Source organism: Geospiza fortis, unplaced genomic scaffold (assembly GCF_000277835.1).
Source record: "Geospiza fortis unplaced genomic scaffold, GeoFor_1.0 scaffold112, whole genome shotgun sequence".
NCBI lineage: Eukaryota > Metazoa > Chordata > Aves > Passeriformes > Thraupidae > Geospiza > Geospiza fortis.
The window spans coordinates 28,343,359-28,368,561 of NW_005054298.1; the positions used below are offsets into that span (position 1 = coordinate 28,343,359).

Consider the following 25,203-nt stretch of genomic DNA (forward strand, 5'->3'; position numbering starts at 1 on the left):
GCTGGCCTGAGCTGATGAGACACAGGTGGCAGCAGCCACCCTGGCTCTGCAGCATTGCGGGGAGATGAATTCACTCTGGCAGCAAAGGTTTTTCAGCAGCCCCGGGGCCCACAGCTCACATGGAATTACAGCAGTTGTCCTAAATGAAAACAGTCTGCCTCAACACTTGCAACATGTGCTTTGTGCAGGACTGCTTGTTTTTACATTCTCTGCAGCATTTGCCTATCCCTCATCTTTTGGGGGTATTTCACACACCAAACCAAAGCATTTCTTAACACTTAGAAACCACCGAGCAAAAAACACACCCTATGCTTGTGATTTATTCAGTGCAGCCTTTCAGTTGTAGTTTTTATTGGGGTAGCTACGATTTAATCATGCAGAATAAAATTGCCATTTAAAAAGATCTTGCCTTTTAAATCAGGAGCTCTTTTTACCTGAGCCACGTTTAGTGTTGTTGAAACTTTCTCCTGTTTGGCCTCAACCGTCCGGAAGCTGAAAGCTCTCTCCAATACAGACTGGTCTATACCTGTCAGCTCACAGATTTCCTTGAGTTCTAGCAAGAAAAAGCAAAGTGTAAATACCAACAATCCTTCCTTATTATTGCTTTTTCTTCCCCAAAACTACCAGCTTTTAAGAAGTGTGGTATTTTCCCAAAATGTTCTTCAACAGAAGCGCTCCCCATTCACACTCTTTACCCACCACCCTGCCAAGCAAAGCTTTTAAAAATATTCACAGTGCAAGGAAACAGAGCAACTGGTTTTGAAAGCACTTCCTTATCCACTTATTTTTGAGAAAAAAACTTTCCATCCATTTATAGCAGACTACTTTTCATAATGAAAAACTTTCAGATGAAAATGAACTTTCAAAATACTTCAGCTGCATAAATTTCACCAAATGAATCTGACACTAAAGGCAGAGATACTGCAAAAGAACAGAAATCCTCCACTGCAGAAAAAACAAGCAGCTACATGAAGGCACAGAACCATTTTACATTTCAGAATAAAGTGCTAATAAAGTGGGAAAAAAGGAGAAAATAATTTTTGGCATTTCAAACAGAACGATTGAAATTGCACAGAATGCAGCCCATAGTTGCCTGAGGGTGAGCTCTGGAAACAATCTAATTCACATGTAAGGATATTGTATGTCTGCAGAAACGACAAAATTAATAATGACTTCAGACAAATTAGTGGCTTTCTTCCCATCACTAATCTCATCTTACCATTTTTATCTTTGATTTTACTTTCATCTAGGCCATTTGCACGAGATTCAGGCTTAAATTCGATATTTCCCAATTTCAGAACGGCTGCCACCACTTCAAAAACCGACTGTGTTTCATGATCCATAAACCCAACAATCTGCATTGCATTCTGGAAAGCGGACAAATAAAATTATGAGATAAAAGCATTTACATTTAAACAGATCATACTTGAAAAATTCACCATTTATCTGCAAAATTAAAAATGGTTTTTGAACAGTTCTGCTACTAAAAGTAGCTGGTATAATTCCTATGCTAAGTAAGTTTTTTAATACACAAGAGGTGTGAAAATGGAGCTGGCATTCAGTCCAGTCCACTTCTAGGCCTCATTCAAAATTTGGGTTTCTGAAACACTGTACTTTTTTTAGCCACTTAATTTAGTTTGTAACTCAACCCAATTTTTCCCAGTCAGATGAACAGGTCCTCCTGTCTTCTCAGACCAGTCACTTTTAGAATCCATATTTGCACACACTGGGAAACAAGGTCCTGTATTCATCTTGTCCCTGAGTACAACCAAGCAAAAACAGGACAGCAAATCATCTTGAGAATCATGCCAGTGCTCCTTTTCTTTCGACTTGTTCAGCATCACCTGGTCCCTGAGGCTCAGGCACTGCTGTCCTAAGCCACTACAAAACAACCTTTCCCACAATCTGACCAAGACATCTGGGCTTTTTTTTGTTTTCTTTTTGTTTGTTTGTTTCTTTTTGGTTTGGGGGGAGTTTTGTTTGATTTGGTTCCTTTTTTTTTTTTTAATTATTTTTGGGGTTTTTTTTGTTTTTTCTTGTATTCCCCTAGGAATACTCCAGAAGCTTGATCCCATTTCCTAGCTGCATCTATGTTTCCCTGTGCAAACACGCTCCATCCCAGCATGAAGAGTGCCAGCACTCAGAAAAGCTGTCCCTCCCAGCCCAGTCCTGCATGGACAGACAGACCAAGGGCCTTAAGAAAGAACCCTGCACAGCCAGCCCCTGCTCCTTCTCACCCTGACTGTTCTGAAGTTTGCAGCATCATCCACTCCATTCACTCTGGCAGAATCAAGGCCCAGGTAGTTGTACCTGCTGAAGTCCCTCTCCAGCTTGAGTTTGCCTAATAAATCAAACAAAAGCATCATTAGTAATAGCATTCTTGTTCGTAGCAGTTTTATCCCAGAATCAGCACTGTCAGGAACAGGTTGTTATTATTGGATTTTCTTCAAGGATCTTTTAATTATTAGCCTTCTGAGTAAGAACATGTTTTCAAATTTGTTTATAATACATTGCTAAGCCAGCAATTCTGACTAATTCAGTAATTCTGACTCAGGTATCTGGATAATATCAAAGCATATATGGACTTCACATATTACCAATGATACTACCACCAATTATTTGAAAAATGAATCAATATCACATTTCCCACAAAAGATGATGTGTATGGAATAGCACATTAAATATAAAGAAAACTCATATGTGAACAAGGCACAAGGGCAACACTTACAGAGAAACTCTTCTGATGCACCAGACAGGATCTGATAGAAAATGTGGAAGTTTCTTTCACCCCTTGGCTGCTTAACGACACGAGACTTCTCTAGCAGATCTAAACAAACAAACCAACAAAAATCTCACAGGTCAGGGACAGACTGCTGGAGCAAAATCCTTTAAAATGAGTATAACCCTCCATCATTTTCTACTTCATTGCTTTATATCACCATCAGCAAACCAGAAGAGGGTCAGTATGAACCTTATCATAGTATATCATGTATTTCACATATTTCTTTGAATTAGGGGCAAGCCCAGTGATCTGCTAAAGGCTGCAGTCTGTAAGCTGCAAAGAGAAGTCAGGTCAGAGAGGCAATGTGCTCAAAAGATGTTAACTGATTTACAGTACAACCACAAAATTAGGATTTGGTGAGGATGACTCTATGGGTGAAAGTTTGAAAGGCAAAATGTTACCAGTGCATGAAAGATGGGTAAATGAAAAGGAGAGACCAAATAAAGAAAGCATTTAAACCAAATAATCATGCAGCACTTTGTGATCCTCAGGTGTGTCAGACTATGAAATAATTCCCAGTGGGGCTGACAGAAGCTCCATCCTGATATACTCAAAGTGAAATGGAAAAGCAGCATTTTGGGAAGCATCACTGCACTGATGGAGTAGCTTGACAGGAAGGCTGCTCTCAGTGACAGACACATTTCTAAGCCTTGCCCACGAGGGCAGGAATCCAGGCAGGCAGCATAAGCAGACTGAATTGTAACACCTTGCAACCACTTCAGACTCAACATCCTACTTGCCACAGAGGTGACAACTCAAAGGTTGTTCAGCCTGCACTGCACTGGAAGGCTGTGGTTCACAGCACAGGAGAAGGAAGAAGAATGCAGTAAGAGAACATCTTGGACAGGTACCAGTGTGACCTGCTGGTTTTGTACAAAACATATGGTTTTTCCTTTTCTCACTAGCACAACTACATTTTTCCAGATAGCAAACACACAACTCCCATGTGTATATCTGAAGCCACATACATTCAGTGACATGGAGACAGAGACATTCAATGCCTCATTCCAAGCACACAGCAAAGGAGTTCCCCCTGCACCTACCACGACACACCCCACACCTCCTGGCACTGGGGGTTAAATTCTCTCTAAGCCTGTGCAAGAAGAAAACCCTCAAAGGGAGCTGTCACTGTTCTGCACCCCATAATTATCCAGTGACAACAATGACAAAATTCAGACAGTATTATTAATCTTCTGATTGGCTAACAGTAGGACAGATTTCAAGTATTTACAGGCTGAGAGAGGCTGGTCCCCCATCCAAGTGTTAATACTGGGCTGGGAAAGGCAAGGTGAGCAGCAGGCAGTTCAGAGCTGTGCTGGCTGTGAAGGTTCTCCAGACAAGTGTTGGAACAGATCGCAGCCAAATTTAATCTCAAAAAAATAAACAACTTCAGCTCCCACAGTGGCTGCACACACTTCAGGAAATGGCTGTATTCTCAAAGGATATTGAAGCAATGTGGTTTGGCTTATTTGGGTTTAAAAATATTCTACCCATAAATTTTCTCAAATGCTGTCATAAAAGCCCAGCTACACATCCTGGCAAAATACTGTATGTAAGCCTTCTAATTACATGCATGCCTTCAGCAGATTTAAAAAACAGGTTCCTGAATGCATGTAAAATTAGTTATGTTTAGGAGGACAACTGCTTTTTCACCAGTTTATCTTATTCATGTATTTTTAGAAACAACAAAATTAACCACCTCACAATCAGCTTTCAAAAGGCCTAACATCCCATATTCTGTCAGCCTTCATAACTGAGGAAAAAAGCAGTCACTGTCAGAAAATCAGGTATTTTCCTTCACAAAGCAGCTGCTACCAATTCTCTCGCAAATCTGTGCTCATTGGGGTTTTTTCCTTTTCTTTCTGTTCACATGCAGACTGAAATCAGACTTGTAGGACAGATCCAGACCATCTGCCCGCTTCTTCAGAAAACTTCTTCCCTCTGTTTGCCCTAATTAGCATTTTAATAAATCGACCACATATATTTTTCTTCATCCAACCACTGCACTGCCAGTAACTTTAGTGTTAACTCCCACCCAATTGCCAGCTCTGTGGATCAAACACTCCAAAGAGAAGAGACAAAGCTGCACCTCAGACTGCTGCACGTGGCCCCTCAGTGATTGTGTTGACAGTGGAATGTGTGGACAGATGGTGCTCATCTATGTGAAAATCCACAGAAGCAAAACCCCCCAAACTCTCTCTCCATTACATTTTGTTACATGGTCTATGTGAATTATGTGTAGGGACAGAATTATCAGGAGAGCACATGCAGAACTACATATGGTGCGGTTATGGGTTATTTCTGCATTATCTTACAGTGCTTGTGCTTCAACAGGTATGTTTAACTTGTTGCATGCACCAAAGCAAAAAAAAAAAAATTAAATTAAAATTTAAAAATTAATTTGCCTTGGAAAAATTCAACCTTGGAAACATTTCTGCCTGAATACCCATCAATTCAGATGATTCAAAATCCAGCTACAGGCCTCAGGTTCTAAAGATTTTTTTGTTATTCCTAGATATCACTGTTTAAATGCAAGAGATCTGTGTAAGCACCCTGCTAAACAATTTGATTTAACATGAAAGAAAAGAAAGAAAAAAGATTCTGAATACTTCTGCAAACTCTAATGCACAACTTCATTTTTTTGGTTACTTGACCCATGGACTCAAGTGATGCAGAAAAATTTAGGGTACTTGTATTTCTCTAAACATACCAGAAATCAAATCAGCATTCAAAAAAGGAGCAAGTAAACAGTAAACCCAAAAAATGACACTACCTTGGTACATTCTAAATCAACCAGTAGAAGTTTATTTTAGTCATGGTCTCTTCAGCTGGCCATGACAAGGAGCCTTTTAGCTGCTCAACTGAAGTTACAGGACATGATCTAGTCACAGCAGCTTATTTCTACAGCCACATTACATTTTCTCTTTTCCTAGCCTGATTATCTAGCTGTCATCAAAAAAAGTCACTGATTAAAAAGTTCCTCATGAACTTTTCCCTATTATTCCCACCAAGTTCATAGTAATGTTCTCTTGGATAAACTGATCCATAATTGTGTCAGTCAAAAGCTACTAAATGGGCAGCATGTGCACTGGCAATGACTGTGTCATTTTAACTGTTAAATCCTCCTTGCTCAAATATGAATGCTGTTCAAAAACGAACTAATCAAAATGTTTAATATAGTTTGTAGCTTGTTTTCTCAAACTCTTCCTAGATTAGTCAAAACCATTGCCTAAATCATGGCAAACGTGCTGAGAGGAACACCAAGGGAGATGTTGCAACAAGTGAAGATTTAAAACAAAAAGAAAACCAACAAGAATGGATATCTCTTCCCATAATGTCTAATTGTCCAGTTTCTGCAGTATTTCCCTAAGTAAAGGAGCTTTCCAACAGGAATCACATAACAGCTCAGGTTCTGGATTGCTCAGTAAGTGGGTAATTATTTCTGACTTTTAAAATGAACAAACAAGTAAAAATAATAAATTGCAAAGTTATCACTTTGCTAACTAAAAAAAGAAATTGTTGCCTTAAATAAACATCATAGATTTCTTTCATGCTGTTGTTGGAAAAGATGGTAAAACAGGGCCTTTTCTTAATCTCTTGTTAGGCGGACTCTAAAGACATTTTGCTAGTTAAAAATGGCATTTCCAGATCAGACATTGCATATCCTTTACTTCACAACCTGCACCAATGTTGTCTCCTAGTTAATCATTATATCACTGAAGGGCTTAGGCAGACTAGGAAAGATCACTGAATGCTAAAAGCCAGGTATTTTTTGGCAGGAAATTCCAGGTGAAACATGAAAATTTAAGACTTACAAAAACTCTGCAAAAGATATTGTAAGATCCATGCTTTTCAAAAGGTCTAAACTATTATGAAAGTGAAACATTTTGAGCTGTACCATGTAAAACCCCTTCAGCCATCAAATTTAGTGTACACAAAACCAGTCACAAAACTAATGAACGAAGTGTGCACACAAACACTGCCTTAAGTACAAAACAGATGCAGCATCTGTGGACAGAGTCATACTTTAGAGCTGAAAAAAGCTATTGCAATTAGCACCTATTCCTTCAAAACCAAACATACCTTATTTTATATATGTCTTATTGTGTAATTACAACCGGAAAAGAAACTACCATTCTCCTCTCTCTCATCCTCACTAACAAAGTAGTTATAATAAATGAAAAACTAAGAATAATATTGATATTTTCTGTAATTTAATTCCACAATACTACACCCAGCTGAAAGCAACACTCCAACACTGCCTTTACTCCTAAGTGCTCTGGAAAAAAAGCCCTCTGAGTGCATAAGTGCTGACAAGACTGTCCACTGCTACAGCAGTGATTATAAACAGGAATAAGCAGGAAGGCAGAAAGAGCAGATACACCTCAGAGAGAGAAAATGTAAATGCCATTTACCTGTTTGCAGGTGCCATTTAAAGCAGCAACACACCTTTCAGCAGGGACTGCTGTTTGCTGCTGAGCAGCGATGAGATGCCTACAGTCCCAGGTGGCACCACAGCAAGGGTTTAGCGTTTAGCAATGCCCACAGGAGCAGTCTGGATTTCCTAACCCCATGCACATGAAACAGGTCACCTGTGGATGGATGGGCTGGCTGGCAGCTGGCACCAGGACTGAGCACCTTCCATGGGCTCCACCATCTCCCGCCCATTAGGAAAACGAGCTGGGATCTTCACAGAAAGCTAACAAAAAGGCAGGACTACAATTCAGGCTTACAGCACCTCACTCAACCTTCTTCACCCTCCCACTCACCCACTGGTGGTGGATCAAACAAATGCAACACTTGCTGCCTTGTAGTCCAAGGGGGAAACTATTCCTGACTGAAGTAAAATACTTAAAGTTTGCATAAATCACATTAATTTCAAATTTTCCATTCCCAATTTCTTTTCATGACTGTTCATGATGACATAACAGTATATCAATTTCCTTGGAAACCAGCACGGTTGGAAGATCTGAGCTGCCATACATGAAATGAGACTGCACAGATCTGACACTGTTCAAACACAACATTATCTTCACTTTGGGTACATACCAGTCCTGAATTTAGAGATGCCACAAATCCCTTCCATTTCATTATTTCCATGCCGATTTTACTCAGAAGATTCACCCTTCTGTTCATGGCACATTGAATGTTTTGGATCTGTCAGCTGGACATTCCCACTGGCTGCAAACTGGACAGGGCAAACCAGCAGTGTGCTCTGGCATGATAATTCCACCCTGTAACTCCATCCTGAGAAGGGTTCGCTCCCAGGTTAACCCCTCTCGTTAAGGAGCAGGAGCTCATTGAAGGGCAGCAGGAGAAGGGCCCCAGGTCACAGCAGCTTCAGCCACTCCTTGAAGGGTCGCCCAGGCAGAGTGACCAGCCTTCCACAGAGCTTCACAGCATTCCAGAGCAGGGCAGAACAGGCCATTCCAGGAGAGACCTTTCAGCCCAATGGGTCTGTGCTTATCCACACCACTCTGACAAAATTAGTAGCTTATCTCGGTTAACATCCTTGCCACCAAAACAACTGAGATGTTCGCTGTGTCTGCTCCGAGCCGCTCATACCATGAAATACATCTTCAGGCTGCGCCACAAAAAGCCCACTACCTTAACTGATATTTGGAAATTAGGCTGGCCAGAAACAACTGTTAAAGTTTAACTAAAGCATTATGATGTCGTCTTCACATCATATTGATACCAAACCAACAGACGGTCAGAAATCAAAGAATATTTATGAATATTTTCATAATCATACTTTCCCTTTTAAGGATAGGAAACTTCAGCACTACTTGACTTCATGCTTGATGAATTATGAAGACAAATCCTGATTTTGACTTAAACCAGAGTAAATTCTGAGGGGTGTAAAAGAATTTAGGCCCCCAATATCTTCAGAATGATGATACCTCACAGAAAAAGAAATGTTTGTGTTGCAATGCAATGCTGCAGTTGTGTGGAAAAGACCTAAGGCAGCACAACCAACTTGCTTTGAAAATGCAGAGAATTTAACATCTCTTTTAAAGAGAGATGGATGGACTAGCTAATTTTGCAAACACTTAGTCAAAGATGAGATGTATTAACATGCTGCTGCAGGAGTTCAGTATTTGCCTGTGACATACCCTGCCAAGGATGAGGCATTTCATAGTTCAACAAGTAACATCTTTTCCTCAGCAGGGCTTGCTTACACATCAGGTCTTTTTTCTTAAATTGAAATTAATCTCCTTGCTATTAGATATTTATTACATGCGACAAGACAGAAAGAATGCCTAAAACAGGCATATTTTAGATGGATCCAAAAATATGTCTGCCCTTTGATACATATGTCATCACATCATTACAATTACATGTAATATTATAATTACACCATGCAGAGATTTATGGGGCAGATAAACTACAGAGCAACTATTTGGACTGCCTTTTGATATGACACAATATTTTAATTACATGACTCAGTGCAGTACTTTCAAAGACAGACTGTTAAATGTCCACCCTTACAAAGAACGGCTCATTTTTATGCATATATTTTGAATGTGAAGTAAAAAGAAACAAATAACAGCCTTTTAGAACCTTCTTGTTCACATTTAATTATTATGAATATATTATGTTTGGCCTCTAATTTTGTTAACTACCAAATGTCAAAGCTAATAGATAGCCATAAACACTTATATAGTGACTAATTTGAGTTTCAAGATCTAGTCTGTAACAAAAAATTAGGCTCTTCAGGCACAGTTCCAAAAGGTGATGTGGTTGAGAAAAAATGTCTGCCCTCTGAAAAAAGCCAAACCCTACATTTATGTGCAAAATCCCTCATAGTGTTTTTAAAATGTTTATGTTATATATGGAGAGTACAGTTCACCTTGGGTGAGTCTCATTATTTCACAACCAGCAAAATGCCAGTGGTGTCAGAAGTCACATCTTTAGAAGGAGCAATGAATTTGGCTGAGTGGAATGACAGGTCAGGGCTAGGTCAGTGACACCTAGTATAGTCACTCACTGCCCTCTTCCTCCCCTTTTAAAAATAAGAAAACCAAACAAATATGGCTTTATATAGCACTCAGGAGGAATTTATTTTAAAAGCTGCACTTAAACCCTCAAAAGAAAAGCAAGTCAAAGCATTCTGGGCTGCCATTCAGTTCCCAGCCCTTTTTTTCCCCAACAGAGAGCTGGTCAGAATTTCTGAATTGCTACAGGTGTCATAAAACAAGCTCCAAGGCCACCTTTGCCTCCCCAAATTCAACAGCTGTTCATCCTCTCTCATTACAAACCTTTTCCTACACTTTGAGGTGTATAAATTTGTACAGACAGCTTTGGTTCCAAGTAAATGCACTCATCTCATGGTGATCTCCAGCACACTCTCTATCACCCTTGAAAATTACAGGACAGCATCTGCCATAAATACATGACCCATCAAACCTACTAACACATCTGATTCCAGGGATTCAAGAATAAAAAAAGACCCTCAGATATCCATGTGCATCCCTCACCAGCTTCAGAGACAATACAGACTCACACACATCACTCAGTACCTTTGAAACAACACAGTAAATTCAATATTCATGCTTACCTCTTCAAGTCTGTTTTCACTTCCTCTAAGGTACATTATTCAGCACCACAACAGCAATAAAATTAAAAAGCAGAATTTATCACATGATGGAGAGCTATTCTATTAGACTAACACAGGTGATCTTTTCAATAATTTAACCATCTTCCTTTCTACAGAAAACATTTTAATCTGTGAATATGCTGGTATCAAAAGTAATACTCACAGTTGCTTATAACTCCCCCAAGTGGGTCACCCTTGAAATCAAACTCAATATCCATGTATTTTCCCTGTGAAAGCAACAGATTTTAAGATTATAATTTCTGTTTAAGAAAAACAGAAGTTCAAGACATTAAGTTAGTTGGTTGAAAGAGCAATCTGACAATCTCCTGTCTGATTTTTGCAGAAGAGAAAATTATCAAAATCTTCTAAGTTGTTATCACAGGCAGGGATTTTTATGGAAACAGCTTTAGTAGGGTCTGTAAAGCAACCCAGAAACTTGCTCGGTTGCTAGGGTTCTATGAAGAAAACGCACATTGTACGAACTTCCACCGGAGTGCCAAGAACACCAAACAACCCCTGCAGCCATTTAGGTAGGGCCACACTTATTTACCGAGGGATGCAGGAAGAAATTATCTTGCAGGAAGAAAGGATCTTCTTTTCTCCCTGGGAGCTGTGGGAGCGTGAAGCACGGCAGCTGAAGGAGAGCCGCTGAGCCTGGCCCCAGGCAGCGGCTGGCAGCGATTGCGGGGCGTCTGTCCCCAAGAGTGGGACATCTGTCCCCGAGCGTGTGCCTGCCTTGTAAAAGTGATGGATTCTTCCCACTGAACTCTTTCCACAATTAACGGGCTGTCACCGCACAAGCCGTTTCAATCCCGCCGCGTTTCCTTGACTCCTGCCTGACTTTTCCACATCACAGAAGATTGCTCCAGTCTTTGGATCGTTTTAATTTATTTGACAAGTGCTTAATGTAGTAACAGCTACATTTAACAGTGACAAAACGGACAGACTGTGCAGAAATGGCAACAGCAGTGCTGCTCGCCTTGGCAAGGGAGTTTATAAAGATAAAAGCTGCTGGTAGTAATTCAGCCAAATTCCACCCTCTGGCACACACTCAGCAGAGGACACGGTGAGGAGGGTGAGGCACTGAAATGGGCTGCCCAGAGAAGCTGGCCAGATTGGACAGGGCTCTGAGCAGCCTGGTCCAGTGGAAGGTGTCCCTGCCATGGCAGGGGGGTGGAATGAGATGGTCTTTAAGGGCCCTTCCAACCCAAACCTAAGATTCTAGGACAAAAACAATACATTGAAAAGCCTCGTGTTTGTATTTCCTTATTCACTTCATTCATTGGGTTTTGTTTATTTTTCTATTTTACTTTTTACTACAGAACATAAAAAACCAAGTACTTTACACTGATTCACTCCAAAAAACTTACTAATTTACTGGATATTTCATCAAGATTGACTTGACTCTACTTAAACTCTATTTTCTTTCCTATACTGTATTGTTCAAGGTTAATTCTGAGCTGATTCAAATTTCAGAGAGAAAAAAAGTAAATCAGATAATTAAATTCTCATTTCCCAAGGACTAGGACAGCTGGGTGTTTCCAAAAGTATTTTTAGCTCACTGTTTATAAGTGGGGACTTGAAAGACAAAATAGTTGTTAGTTCCACTTTGTCCTGGAAAGACTTCTGGGCTGTCAGCTCATCATTTCTGCAGTGTCATGTCTGATAATTGCAGTCCTCCCAGCCTTTCTATTTAAAAAAAAAAATCATTAAAAACCTCTACAGGTGCCCCAAATTTTGGCACTGCCCTTGTGATGAAGACCCCTTGCTCTGTTCACAATCAGAGGCAATGAGCTGCAGAAAGAGCCTTCACAGACTTGTGGAACATCATCAGCTCTTGAGAATTAGAAGGTAAGGGGATGAAATCTCCCAAGTGGAAAAAAAAAAGCCACTCTCCAATCTCTCAATGTCCAGAACTTCTATCCATTTGCTTTAACTCACAACACACCATTCTCCCAGTGAATCGATTTTCCTACTCTTGTCAACTTCACACATCTCACAATATTGCTTTTCTGGACACAAGTGAGCAAGTGACAGAGTTGCATTCAGCTTTCTGATTTTAGCAGGAGAAACTATGACAAGTACCCACACTTCTGAACCTCTCAACTCCAGCATCAACTTTTCCGGTTTTTCAACTGTCAGTTTTGGTAATTTCTCATTCCATTCCATGCACAAAAAAGGTTGAATTCAACCAGTTGATTATAAATAATTTAAGGAAAAAAATAACATTACAAATGTTCATATTAAAAACTAAAGGTGCAAACACATTTTGAAATGTTATAGAAAGCAAATGGGAACCTAAACTAGTCATTTTAACCCAAAAAAATATACATATGAATGGGAAACAAGATCACATGGAAATACCTACTTGCTAAGCAGACCAGTTGCTGGGCACATGGTCTCTGACACTAAAGCCACCAGTGCCAGAAAATTAAAGAATCCAGCTGCTCTGTAATTATGTTTTCATCCGGTCACAGGCTGCCACATCCTAATTTTGTTTTTCTTTTTTAGCCTCTGCTTTAATATTCAATTGAACTCTATGCCCATATCATAAACGAACAAGATTTCTGGCCAGGAGGTGAAACATCTTTGAAGAGGCATCACTAATCGTGCCCTACTATCACAATGGGGAAGGAGAACATGCTCCTGTGTCCAAATTAAATACTGACTGTTGCTGTAGGTGTTCACCTTCTTCAAGAAGTCCTCAGACAGCTACAAGAAAGCTCCTCAAATTATTTCTTCCCTCTTTATGGCTGCCTTGATGGTTGATACATGGTAAAACAGAAATAGCCAACAGCAAAGCACACTCCTTGAAAAGGACTGAAGGAAATACTTACAAATCTAGAGGAGTTGTCATTCCGCACAGTTTTGGCATTTCCAAAAGCTGGAGAAAGAGAAAAAACAAATACAACAAGCAAATCTATCAGTAAAAAAAATATTTAAATGCTGAAATATCTAGGTCTGCTTGTATATTTAAAGGAATTACAGACTTCCAAGAAACAATGCCCTGTTCATTGTATGGGCATCAGCCCCTGGGGACAGAGTGCGACAGACATGATCACAAATACCAAAAATCTACAGAAGTCCAAAGAGGTTTTGTCTCAACACTTTCCTTGTTTAAAAAAGCTAAAGAAAAATATACAAGAGGAAATGGTTCCAAAACAAAACTGTACCCATATTAAGCATATATCTTTGGGGTTTGAATCAACAAATTCATAATTTTATTACCCAAATAACTTTAAATAGATGAAATACTACTTCTTCTTCATTTCAGAGAAAGAAATGAATCCTAGTTCCCCAAATACATTAAAAGCTGGAGGCCAGAAGTGAAGAAATTACAGAATGACACTTAAAAATTGTTTGGATAGGACCGTTTAATCAATGCTTTGAAATTGATTTATTTACACCATTTCAACTCATTAATCCTACCTCAAGCGGAATATTATTCAGCTGAAATCAGTTCACAATGAAAGTTTGTCTTCAGCCTGACCTAAACTAGCTTTCTGAATAGTTTGGTTTAAAATTTCTTTAGCTCAAGTTTAATGACAATGAAAATTCTCTGAGAAAGGACTGCCCAGGGTGACATTCAGATGGAGAGCCATCATCTTAGAGCATGGGCAGGGCAAGAACTCAGGCAGGAGGACAATTCAAGCTCTCAAACTCCCACATTGTCCAAGCACATGGAGTCAAACAGGAGCGTCCCCTCCATCATTAGGTACAGCACTCCTACTTCCAACAAGAGACTTTATTTATCCCAGTATTTATTTACATAGCATATATATACTCGAAGATCAAGTCAAGTCAACGTTTTTTGGACAGCAATAAATACATGCCTTAAGGCTTCCACACACTTGCATGAGTAGACTTATTCTTGACCAAAGAACTAGAGCCAAAATGAAAAGTTTGTTGATCCTAAAGGCCAGGATAAGTGAAAGAATTGTTTTTAAATCTTTATGCCCTGCAATAAATCATCTTTTCAACAACCAAATCTCTGAGCTGCATTTTCTTAAACACTGTGCTGAACAGTAAAGTCATTTATAACTGCATGGAGCCAAGCACAAATGTTCCATTATAAAGCATGAGGCACATTCCTTGGTTTTCCCTAAAGTTCATTGTTTCTAAAAGTTAATTTACAGTAGCAACTGTAGTTTAATAAAAATAATCCCATAAGATAAATTATGCATATGTAACATTTATGTAATTTTCTTGCACTGCAGTTTGACTGAAACAGAACTACATAACCAAAGAAAAATAAATCTAACCACAAATGCTTAATTTCTTTCTAAAACCAAGCAGCCAGGCTTGCTCAGTTTTTATTCCTTACAGAATAACCCCGTGTCCAACCTTCCAAAAAAGCTCAACAGGCATTACCAGCCCATCAAGTAGAACAAATAGTACCTTGAAATGATAAGGCAATCATCATTTATCATCATAAAATGATAAGGCAATCTTCAGTAAGCTCAGCTGATTCCTCTCGCATTAAAACAAAGCTTCACAAACCAACAAGAAATCAAACTCATTTGGCAGTCCCCGGGGAACAATCCAGCTTGGGCAAGAAAAGCCTCAGTACCCACCATGCCATTTCTGTCTGGATCTGAAATCTGCTTCCAGAACAGTGATAAAACAACACAGCTCTTCTCTGTGAACCCTAAACAATGGAGGGTTGCAATCCCCCCATTCAGCTTTAAGGGGAACACAGCTGATCATCAAAGAAAGGCTTATCCAGCACTTCTATTATTCTTAAATGTCAACATTTCATCCCTTCTTTACAAGTCTTTGCATACAACTTCTGGTTTGTGTACAAAGATCATGTTTTAACCATCCACTTCCCCACTGCTCTCTGCCCAATTTCTTGCATTCCCTTTCATTTTATTATTTTTTTCTACTTTTCCCTCTGTTTTCACTTGCAGAGTCCTTGCCCCCTATAGGTTCCAATTCATCACCTATAAGCAAGGCAATAAACATAATGTTGACACTCAAAAGTCTTCACAAACACCACATATGATCTGGCCAAAATGCAAAATTGTCTTTTGACAACTGACTTTGTCTCAGCACCACAACGGCTTTGAAAATTCTGGGTAAGACTGAGCCAGGAATCAACACAATAGGTCTAAATAAGTCAGTGCCAACCAAGGAACTTCTGAAGGCAATTATTAGACAATGGGAGAGAACTGCAAGCTTTGAGGATCATATATCCTATCTCCAGGATTAAAAAAAAAAATTAATTCTGTTTCTGGCAGCCAACATCTTTAAATTAAAATCACTAATTTAAAAAATGAAAGCCTTTCACGGGAGAGCAGGAATGGCAGCTGTCAGGAAGAGCAGGCCAGCAATCACCAGACCCAAGAAACAGTAAGTCTCAGGGAACAACAGGCATGCATATGGATTGGCTTAGTTTTTTTTCTAAGATCCATTCCATCACCCTTTTTTTTTCCCTAAAAGAGAAATAATGCCTTACAGAGCTTGTTTGTTTACTAGAGACTATAATAATATGATTTGGAAGGAAATGAATCAGAGGGACTGAAGTGAAGTCAAGTCTTTTGATACAGGCAAGCATCATCAAGGCAGGGTTGAGAAAGGGTTAGCCCCTCTGAGAGCAGCAGGAGGAGGTTGGGAAGCATGACCTAACTTCCTGAGCTCTTCCTAAATGAGGGAAACCATTTTCTTCTCAAGAAAGCCTACACACAGCTGAAGAAAGTCCTGCAGATGTATTCACGTAAAGCATCTCCTATGGATTTGGACACCAAACAGCAACAAAACATCATCAGACACAGTTTTCCAAACCAGCTCAGCTGGAACACCAGTGCACACACAGGTAACATGTTGGCACATACCCAGTGAGATTCTTACCTTCAAGGACCGGATTTGACTGCAAAAGTTGTTCTTTTACTTGATTAACCTCTGCCCCTTTTCCACACACAGCAGCTACATATGACATGACAAGTTTGCTTGCCTCTGTGGGGGAGAGCCAAATAAAACAGTGATAAGCATTGGCAAAAAGGCTGTGATGTGACTTTACAGACTAATTCTCCATCACATTTTCCCAATGCCAGACAGGACCTGCGAGCACATTCATCTCAGTTTTCTCCTGCACTGTTGTACCATCTGCAAATGCAGAAGGAGCACACCCTGCTCTGAGACCCATGCCATTACATCAGCAATTCTCTTGATTTAAATACCTACAAGCCTCTACCCAAGCTAAAAAAAGCCACCACTGGATACAGCACATTACCTGCTCCTTTTTAGCCTCAGTAAGAGGCATTCTTCAAGGGAAGAAGATTATCCCCTGCTGACACATTGAAAATGTTTTAATCTAGCCTGAAAATAAACAGGCCCAGGCAGTTTCAAGACACAAAATTCAATCAGTTTATATCAACAGATACACAACAAGTGCAAAATACAACACTTATACATATGTAATTACAACTCTAATCTACAAGCAACTGAGTAACTGCAACATCACCTAACGTGCTGCAGTCTGAAAGTAAAACCAAAAGAAAATGTGAAGCATTCATTTAAACAATAAAACTAGTTTGGAGTTGCTTTTAAGAAAGTTTGGAACAATTTTTGGATTTTCAAAGCTGAGTTCATATGGGTGTCAATCACCCATGACAGAAACAAAGATTAGATAATCCATCCAACCCTTCTGTTATTGCTGGTCAGGCAAAAGCAGCTGGAAAACGATTTGGTTTATAAAGAGAGTCTGTGATGGTTACTACAATGCAAGATAGTGAAATTTCAGGCAATATAGGCTGATATATAATGTAATTACTAACAGCTGGAAACCCTATCAATTAGACCGTGGTCATAAAAAAAAAAATCATTACATTTGTAACAGATCTTCAGAGATCTGTTACAAATTTAAGTGTCTCATTTCAGGAAAGAACTGACAGACGAGACGTTTTCCCTTGGATTTTGATTTTTCCTATTTAACCAAATTTGTCTGTTAGCATTATATTACTATCCCATGTGTAGAGGAAAATGAGCACACCTGCCACACAGGAAGCAATCAGGGAGCAAAAACTTTAGGTGTGCTCAGAAGGCTCCCATCTCCTTTATTTGTGCCTCAAGCCCAGCTCCCATTTTTCACTCTGTTCCCTTCAGAGCTTGGAATTACCCAATTATTTAATTCGAAATATTTCCTAAAACAGTCAACATCTTTAAGCACAGGCACTCAATCACTGAGAGAAACATGCATTGAAGCAGCAAAAAAGCTATTATAATAGTTTACACACAATGACTTCAATACAGGTTTTGAATATTAGCAAAAGCAAATAAAGGCCCTTTCTCTTATTAGGAACTCTGTTGGCCCAAGAAAGACATCAGGAAGGGAGTTATCACCCTAACATTTCAAAACATTTAAATAAACCCCTTATTCTGGTGATGCACCATGTTTTTTTGCCCAATGTAACTACCAGTTAACATTAAAAACATGCAGAGAAACAAGGACAAAATTGGAAGCAAATAAAAAGATTCAACTGATGACAGCTCAGTTTCAGTTCTTCCAGGGCAAAAATGTCAACTATTCTGGCTACCAAAAATTTAAAACACAACCATATAGTGTATCTGTAGTAAGAAGTTTGTTTCCTTAACTCCAGGAACTTCCTACCCTCTTCATCCCCTATTTGGTACTTAACTTTACAAAAAAAGAAAAATTCATATTATTTCCCATATAGCTATAAAAATTACAGAACCCTCAAAATCTCTATACAAATCTAAATGCACTATTTACATATAGAGAAGTTCAACAACTCAACCTCTGATTCACCTTTCAAATGAATAAATCAATAATATGTGTAGGCAGTTGTATGAGCTGCTTGATAATTCACAATTTGTGAGGAAACCAAGACATTAAACACCACCAGTCCAGGACTCTTTGCTAAAGTCTGAGCTTCTAGACAGAAGCTCAAAGAGTCATATTAATAAAGCTTGGGGTTTTTAAACTACACTTCTATTGAACAGGTTTTCCTGTCATTGAATTGTAAATAAGGTTTCTATTACAAGACTTCAAGACTTCTTAATTGGGTGCCACTAATCTAAAAGCACTAAAGATGATGATTACACTTTAAACACTTTTATACCTTTCCAAAGTCTAGGAAAGCAACTTCTTGTTACCTACTTTGCTCAGAATAAGCACACAAAGCCCCAGATATTCTCAGATGCAAAGGAAAAATCTCCCAAATTACTTGGAAACAGATGTACGCCTTCCTACCTGCTGTCTCTTCTGCAAGTCACCTCTGTTTTAAATTGCTGTCTTTGAAAATAACTGGCTTCTTTCTTTTTTAAGGTCTACTTAAAATGTACTGCAGTTATGCAATCCTCTCTTGGTTTCTACCCTTCCAGTTTAAAAACCAGCAGTGGTTTTCAAGGAGATGTCAGCTTTGCCTAAGAAACTCGGTGTTCTGGTACACAAGCCAGTCTTAGCACTGCAGCTGAGCACAGCGTGCAAAGGGCTGATAACATTTCCAAAGTAATCAGCTACAGTTATTTCTTTTCCTTAGATAATTAGTATAATCCAGTTTTTAAAGGCATGTGTTTACTGAGAGACAAGTGGAAGTATCAAGTCTAGAAAACTCTAGAGCATTCAGCTTTCCATGCCTTCAGGTTTCCCACCAGGACAGTCTAAACATTTTCTGGCCCTTGCAATACTGCGTGACAAGTCAGCCTGACTTTGGTACAACTCTGGATACTGATGAGGACACTGTACTAACATGACATGGGATTTCAATGTGGTTACAGTGTGAAAAAAAACATTTTTTTATGTGAGTTCACAGCTTCAGCAACAAGTGTGGCAGCACTCACTCTCTGCAATGGCCAGACACAGAGAATTACTGACATCTCTCAACTCAGTTACTGACTCCAGCTTCCCTTTGCAAGGCTCTGAGCAGCCCTGAATGGTTTTTAATCAGATCCTAAGTGCTCTTTACCTGTTTTCCCAGCTCCACTCTCTCCTGTGATAAGGATGCATTGGTCTTTGTCCTGGTCCCTTAAAGACCTGTAGGCTTCATCAGACAGAGCAAAGCTGCAAAGAAAGAAAGAGCCAATTGAGAATTAGGAAAAAACAAAACAAAACAAAACAACCAAACTACCAAATATTGATGATAATTACAATCTGTCCTTTGCACAGCCAGGCAGGCAAAAAAAAAACAACAAAAACCCAAAACTCTCTAAGTGCTAATGTTCCATAAGCGATGAAGCACTCTCTTTTCAGAATGTAAAGACCCACAGAAGCAAAATGGATACTTTTTCTCAGAGGCTTACTTAGACCTCCTTCAGGAACAAGCAAAGATAATCTTGAAGTTTTGCTAAAGATAGCAAAGTCAAAACAAAATAACAGAATTTTAGGGAAGTGTAGCTATCTTTCTTCATTGAACAAAATGTCATATTCTCCACTGAAAAAATGTTAATGCAACATCAGGGCATGGTTTGTCTGAAGATGACTCTAAGATAAAGGAAAGAGAAGAACCCTGAGCAATATTTACACCATAAGCCACAATTTCTACTCAGTAAGAAGAAATCTCACAACCTTATAAAACACTGAACATTTTAAGCCTTTGGGTACAGCTGGACTTGTGCATGAATATGCAGAATTATTTCCCACTAACTCTGTTCTTATCCCAGTAAGTGTGATGTCATTTAGGGAGCCTAAAGAATATAACAAGAACCAACAGATTTCCTGTACCAAAAATGTCCTTTCCTGGAGGCTCAGAATATCATGACCCTGAAACTCCTGGGCTGCAATTTGAATCCAGATGTGCTCTGCTGCCATGCAGCAACATATACTTTGGAGAAGTGCAGATGGTTTACTTATATTTAGTTTTCTTTAGTAGTAATTTTGAGACAGAACAAAGTTTTTTCTTTCAACTGCATTTTCCAATTAATGGAATGAAGTACTCTGGAAACTAAGCATTTTCCCCTCAGAAAAACTTAAACAAATAGTATCTGAAAAAAGGACATAAAAGCAAAATCCAAATAAAAAGGCACAAATGCATAACCCAATTAAAGAAAAAATATTATATCCAAACACAGCATGTTTTTATATGAAATAAACAGCTGTTCAACAGACCAAGACCTTTTGTTAGATTACTGCATCTAGTAAAATATTTAGTGTTTATATATCTCCAAAAGTGGATATTGTTTATTATTTACAGCAAACAAACCATGTATGAAAAACAGAAATGAACTCTCAGGTCAACATAAGATATAGTATCATTGCAGGTTCAGTGCACTTTTTAGAAACTTGATTCTTTATTCTACAACAGTTTAGGAGTTTCACATTCAGCTGATAAGAGCAAACAGATCAAGTGTTTGTTTTGGACAGCACAGCTATAGGGTGCTTTTTTCACAGGCTCCTTTACAGAAGAGCAAGCTCTTTGTCATGACACCAGTGATGGGAAGCAGGAACAACACAATGCAGGCAGTGAGAGCCACTCAGGGCCTTGCCTACAGGCTCCTGCTGCTGCAGTTTGAAAGCTTCAAATATTAAACCTACATCTACTAAAATCAGCCATTTAAAAATCTTATTTATAAGTATAAATATAATATCATATATAAATATATAAAAATTACATTAAGTATATAGTTATATACATTTGATATATTTTATATATAAATATATATTAATTATATCCACAAATATATAAAATATAAATATATATAGATTGTATTAAAATATAATTATATAAAAATTATATATAATATATAAATATAAATGTAAAATACTTATTGCTATCACTGTCCCTTAGCTTCAGGCTTCCCTCCTCAAGAAGTTTATCAAAAGCATGACATGTTGTCAGCAATTTACCATCAGGTGCATGTGCAATACCATTTTTTCTACTTCCTCATCCCTCACCTGTATTAGACTCACCTCACATTTGCTTATTTGGGTTTTGGTTTTGTTTGGCTTTATGGTCACATCATGTTACCAGCCCAGCCACCCTCTGCAAGAGACCAGGCAACCAAGTGAGGGCATTCTGGAAGATTTGGAAAATGAGGAACTGAAACAGCTCACAGCTCCTTTGCCCCTAAGCACTGACACCCTCCCCTGCCTCTCCAGGGCCTGCCAGGGATGCTCAGGCCATCGATTCCCCCTCTTTGTGTCCCTCCCATCTTCTCTCCTGCAGCACATCTGCCTGCCCAGCTCCACCTCTCTCCCTGCTCTTCCCCAGCCTGTTTTGTCCGAGGCACTAAATTACAATTCTCCTCTCTGCACAGATGGCTGGACCATCCACTTAACACCCGTGATCAAAGGCCATGGACTCCTTTTGATACACATCCCACCCAAGCCAGAGCAGGGCTGATCTCTCAAACCTTAATGCTGCTGTGCTGACTGAAGCATTTGAACTCAGTAGTTCAGCTGGAGGTGAAAATGTGTTTACAAGAGAGTAGCAGGCTGTAATGTTTTCAGCATTACAACAAAGTCACATTGTGATGTGGCCAACATGCTGGAGAACTAGCAAGAAAAATATAAAATATTCTGCTGCTGCTGCTGAGAGACCATGACACAATTTCTGGCACCCATTTCACTGTTTGGAATCCAAACTACAGTAGCAGTAACACTTTACCAGACTCTGTTACAGGACATATTTAGGAAATTAATAATATTTGTTAACTGTTGCTGCAGATATACTTGCAATTTGAAAAGCACAACAGCACTCAGAAAAGCTTATTCCCCAGCACAGATTACCTTCCTTTTCGCAAAAAAAAAAAAAAAAAAAAAAAAAAAAAAAAAAAAAAAATTAATTAAAAGCAACAGGATGCAGATGAAAGAAATAAACTTCCCTGAGCGTTCATGGGCCACATGAGACAAACTTAAACAATAATGCTGTGATTTCCACAGGTTTGACTGAGGGAAACTGTCTTTCAGCAAGAAGATAAGACTCTGAGACACTTTTTAAATTTACAGACTGCATGGCTCATTCTGTGCCTCTTGTCCTTCAAAGAATCTTGGCCATCAACTAGTTTTTCACTTTTGAAACTATTTTCTTGGCAGTAGTTTCACACTGGAAAATGAAATCAGCATCCAGCACAGAGGAAGTATTCTCTGTTGATAGACTGAGTTACGAGTTAATCAGCTTAGTACCCATTCATCTTTTCTAATACACTGAATTTAAGTTTCTCAACAGCCCCTGTCAAAACGTATTTTACTGCTTGATGTATTTATTAACTCTGCCTGCACTGCATAGTTAAAGACACCAAATCATGCTTTTTCTCCTTCCTCCACAGAAAAACTGAGAGCCTAACGCTGCAATGAGGTTTCTGAAGTTGGAGGAGAACAGGGGATTTCATCCAGTTCTGGTTTAATCCAATCTAGTCAGAGATTTACTGCCATTTTCTCAAATCTGCACAACTCACAAAGCCTAATAATACCCTACCTGGGTATCAAATATGATCTACTACAGACAAAAGAAAAAAATAAGTGAACTCATTTCAAAAGAAGTTTTGCATAAGTACCTATCAAAACTGACCCTGTAGAAGTGTTGTAAAATCTATCACTGATATTTCAACCATTGTTCCAACAATCCAATTGGAGGAGGAATAAACAAAATTATTTTTAAACAACTAAGACTTGTCTTTCTGGCACTGCAAAAGAGCAATAGCACATTTCTGTCAGTCTGTACAAAGATCTTTATCTCAAAGAAAAAGATATATCAATTCAGATGTCATTTGACTTTCATGACACAACATTACACCTCACAGTCCTTCCTACCTATTATCAACATCCTTAATAATCTTTACAGTAACAGAAAATCCAAACAAAAACAAACTTTGAGTCTTTTAGTTCAAACTCTATCTGATAGAAAATAGAATTCCATGCTATTGCCTATTTGTTTAAAAAAATAATTTAATTTAAGAACATTTAAGTTTAACACATATTAATGGTCTAGAGAGCACAAAGAATCCTAGCCTTTTCCTTTAAGCAACATGAAGAGACATGGCTCTGTGAAGCTACATTGGCAACCATGGATTTAAACCACATACCTCTCTTTGAGCCACCTCCCAATTACAGAGCCCAAGGAAAATTTCAGAATAGTTTAAAAAGCAGTTATAAACCATGTGTTTCCAATTAGCTGATGAGTGCGTCAGCACTGTCAGTTACCATACCTTATAATAAGCTCTCCTTTGATTTTTAGGTTTTCCTGGAGGAAGATGACATCCTCTTACCACAACAAACACAGAAATCTTTACTGGAGCTCTCTTTTAGCTGAGACTTAAGTATAGAAGCAACTTGAAATTGAAAGGCCGCCCACACCTAGCTCAGTAAGAAGGCTCTGCTTCTTTCTAGCACAGCCTCTTCAGCCACAAGCTCCAGATGGCCAGATCTGTCACAAAGTCCTAACCCAAAAACTTAACAAAGGGAAACAGCACAGCCCTCCAAGGGAGACTTCCAAAGGGCTCTGGCACTTTTCAGCATCCCAACAGCATCTCTGTGTTAAACTGTGTTAGACACTCTGTGTCTCTGGGGTCAGGAAGAGACAGAAGCCAGGTTCCCACCAGCTCACCCTGAAACAAGCAGCCAGTGCAGCATTTGAATACTCCAGACTGCACCCACAATTACAAAAGCCATAAAAATCTCATTCTTATAAGTCAGAAATTCACTTCACAGCTTTTCTACCACCTTTTTCCTTCAAGCCAAATTCACCAAGATCAGTATTTGCCAGATTCTGGTACTTATTTGTGGTATCATTTTCATGCTTCCTTTCATTTTCCTTAGCATTCTCAATTAAAAGTAACTCATTAACACTATTTTAAATTCTCTCAAATTGCTCTGCTCGTGCACTAATAGAGTCAATTCACTTATTCACCAGCTGTTGCTTTGATTCAGAGATCCTGGGTCCCCATTTCAGAACATCTATTGCTTAACCTTGGCCATGGAAATGAGGAAAACCTCTTTTCTTGACTGTTCCAATCCCTCATGAAGTAGAGTCCTGGTACCAGGGCTCATTTCTGCCCAAACATGTCTAAACACACTGGCAGGATGCTAAAGGCCAGTGCTTATCAAAAACTACATACCATGCTAGACTAAAAAAAAAATAGTGGTAATACATAAATTGTGCATGCACTTTTAATATAAATTTTTATATAAAATGTAATTTAATTACTGCAAGTTTACTTAAGAGCATAATTTAATTTCCTTCCTTCTCTTTCTGAATGCACAGAAGCGCTCAATAGCAGGGTAACAGCAAAGAAATTATTCCATTCTCTCATGACATGCAGTGGGAAAGCATCAGAATTATATTTTGTTTCAGTATGAAAATCCTAACAACCTGAGCTAAGAAGAGTTGAAGCAGATTTTATAAAGTGCTTTGAGGCTTTATGTTGTAAATCATCACTATTTGCTATATATATTCCCCCACCCACTGAAGCTCAGTGGAAAATTCACCATTCAGGAAAAACAACTGTAAGGGATTATTTATAGTATTAGCTCATGGTGCAGAATCATTTAATTGCCCTAAGGATAAAAAGTACTCCCATTTTCCATAATTACAAACTGTCTCATGTTCATAGCTTTGACACACTTGAAAAGAAAAGGTTGATTAGCCTGCCACTGGAGTGAATAAAGTAACAGCTGAATTGATGGAGCATCAGCTAGGATGGACCTTCACAGGCAAGCAGCTGCTCTTTCAAACATGCCAGTCAGGGGGGAAGAAAATAAAACAAATTTAAACACCAGGATAAAGAGGTGTGCTAAGACAGATGGAAAGCCTTTGCTCCTATTCATATCTTCCATTTTTATTTTCCTGGTGAGCACAGAACCCTGTTTTATCAGCAACACTGTGTGGTAATACACTCAGCAGAAGGCCTGCACAGGCCTCCCCAC

The 25,203-nt window shown here is 38.9% G+C and overlaps 1 protein-coding gene across 3 annotated transcripts in view; it reads right to left on the minus strand.

The window, feature by feature from the left end:
* Positions 1-25,203, minus strand: part of MYO1B (myosin IB) — a 93,057-nt gene that overhangs the window by 41,011 nt on the left and 26,843 nt on the right. For all 3 annotated transcript variants that reach the window (XM_031055966.1, XM_031055974.1, XM_005415968.2), the window contains exons 3-10: positions 19,310-19,404; positions 16,233-16,337; positions 13,220-13,266; positions 10,546-10,609; positions 2,729-2,827; positions 2,238-2,341; positions 1,220-1,367; positions 435-553 (exon numbers count right to left, since the gene is read on the minus strand). In XM_031055966.1, coding sequence (XP_030911826.1) covers positions 435-553; positions 1,220-1,367; positions 2,238-2,341; positions 2,729-2,827; positions 10,546-10,609; positions 13,220-13,266; positions 16,233-16,337; positions 19,310-19,404 — 781 coding nt within the window. The remainder of the gene's footprint in view (positions 1-434; positions 554-1,219; positions 1,368-2,237; positions 2,342-2,728; positions 2,828-10,545; positions 10,610-13,219; positions 13,267-16,232; positions 16,338-19,309; positions 19,405-25,203) is intronic.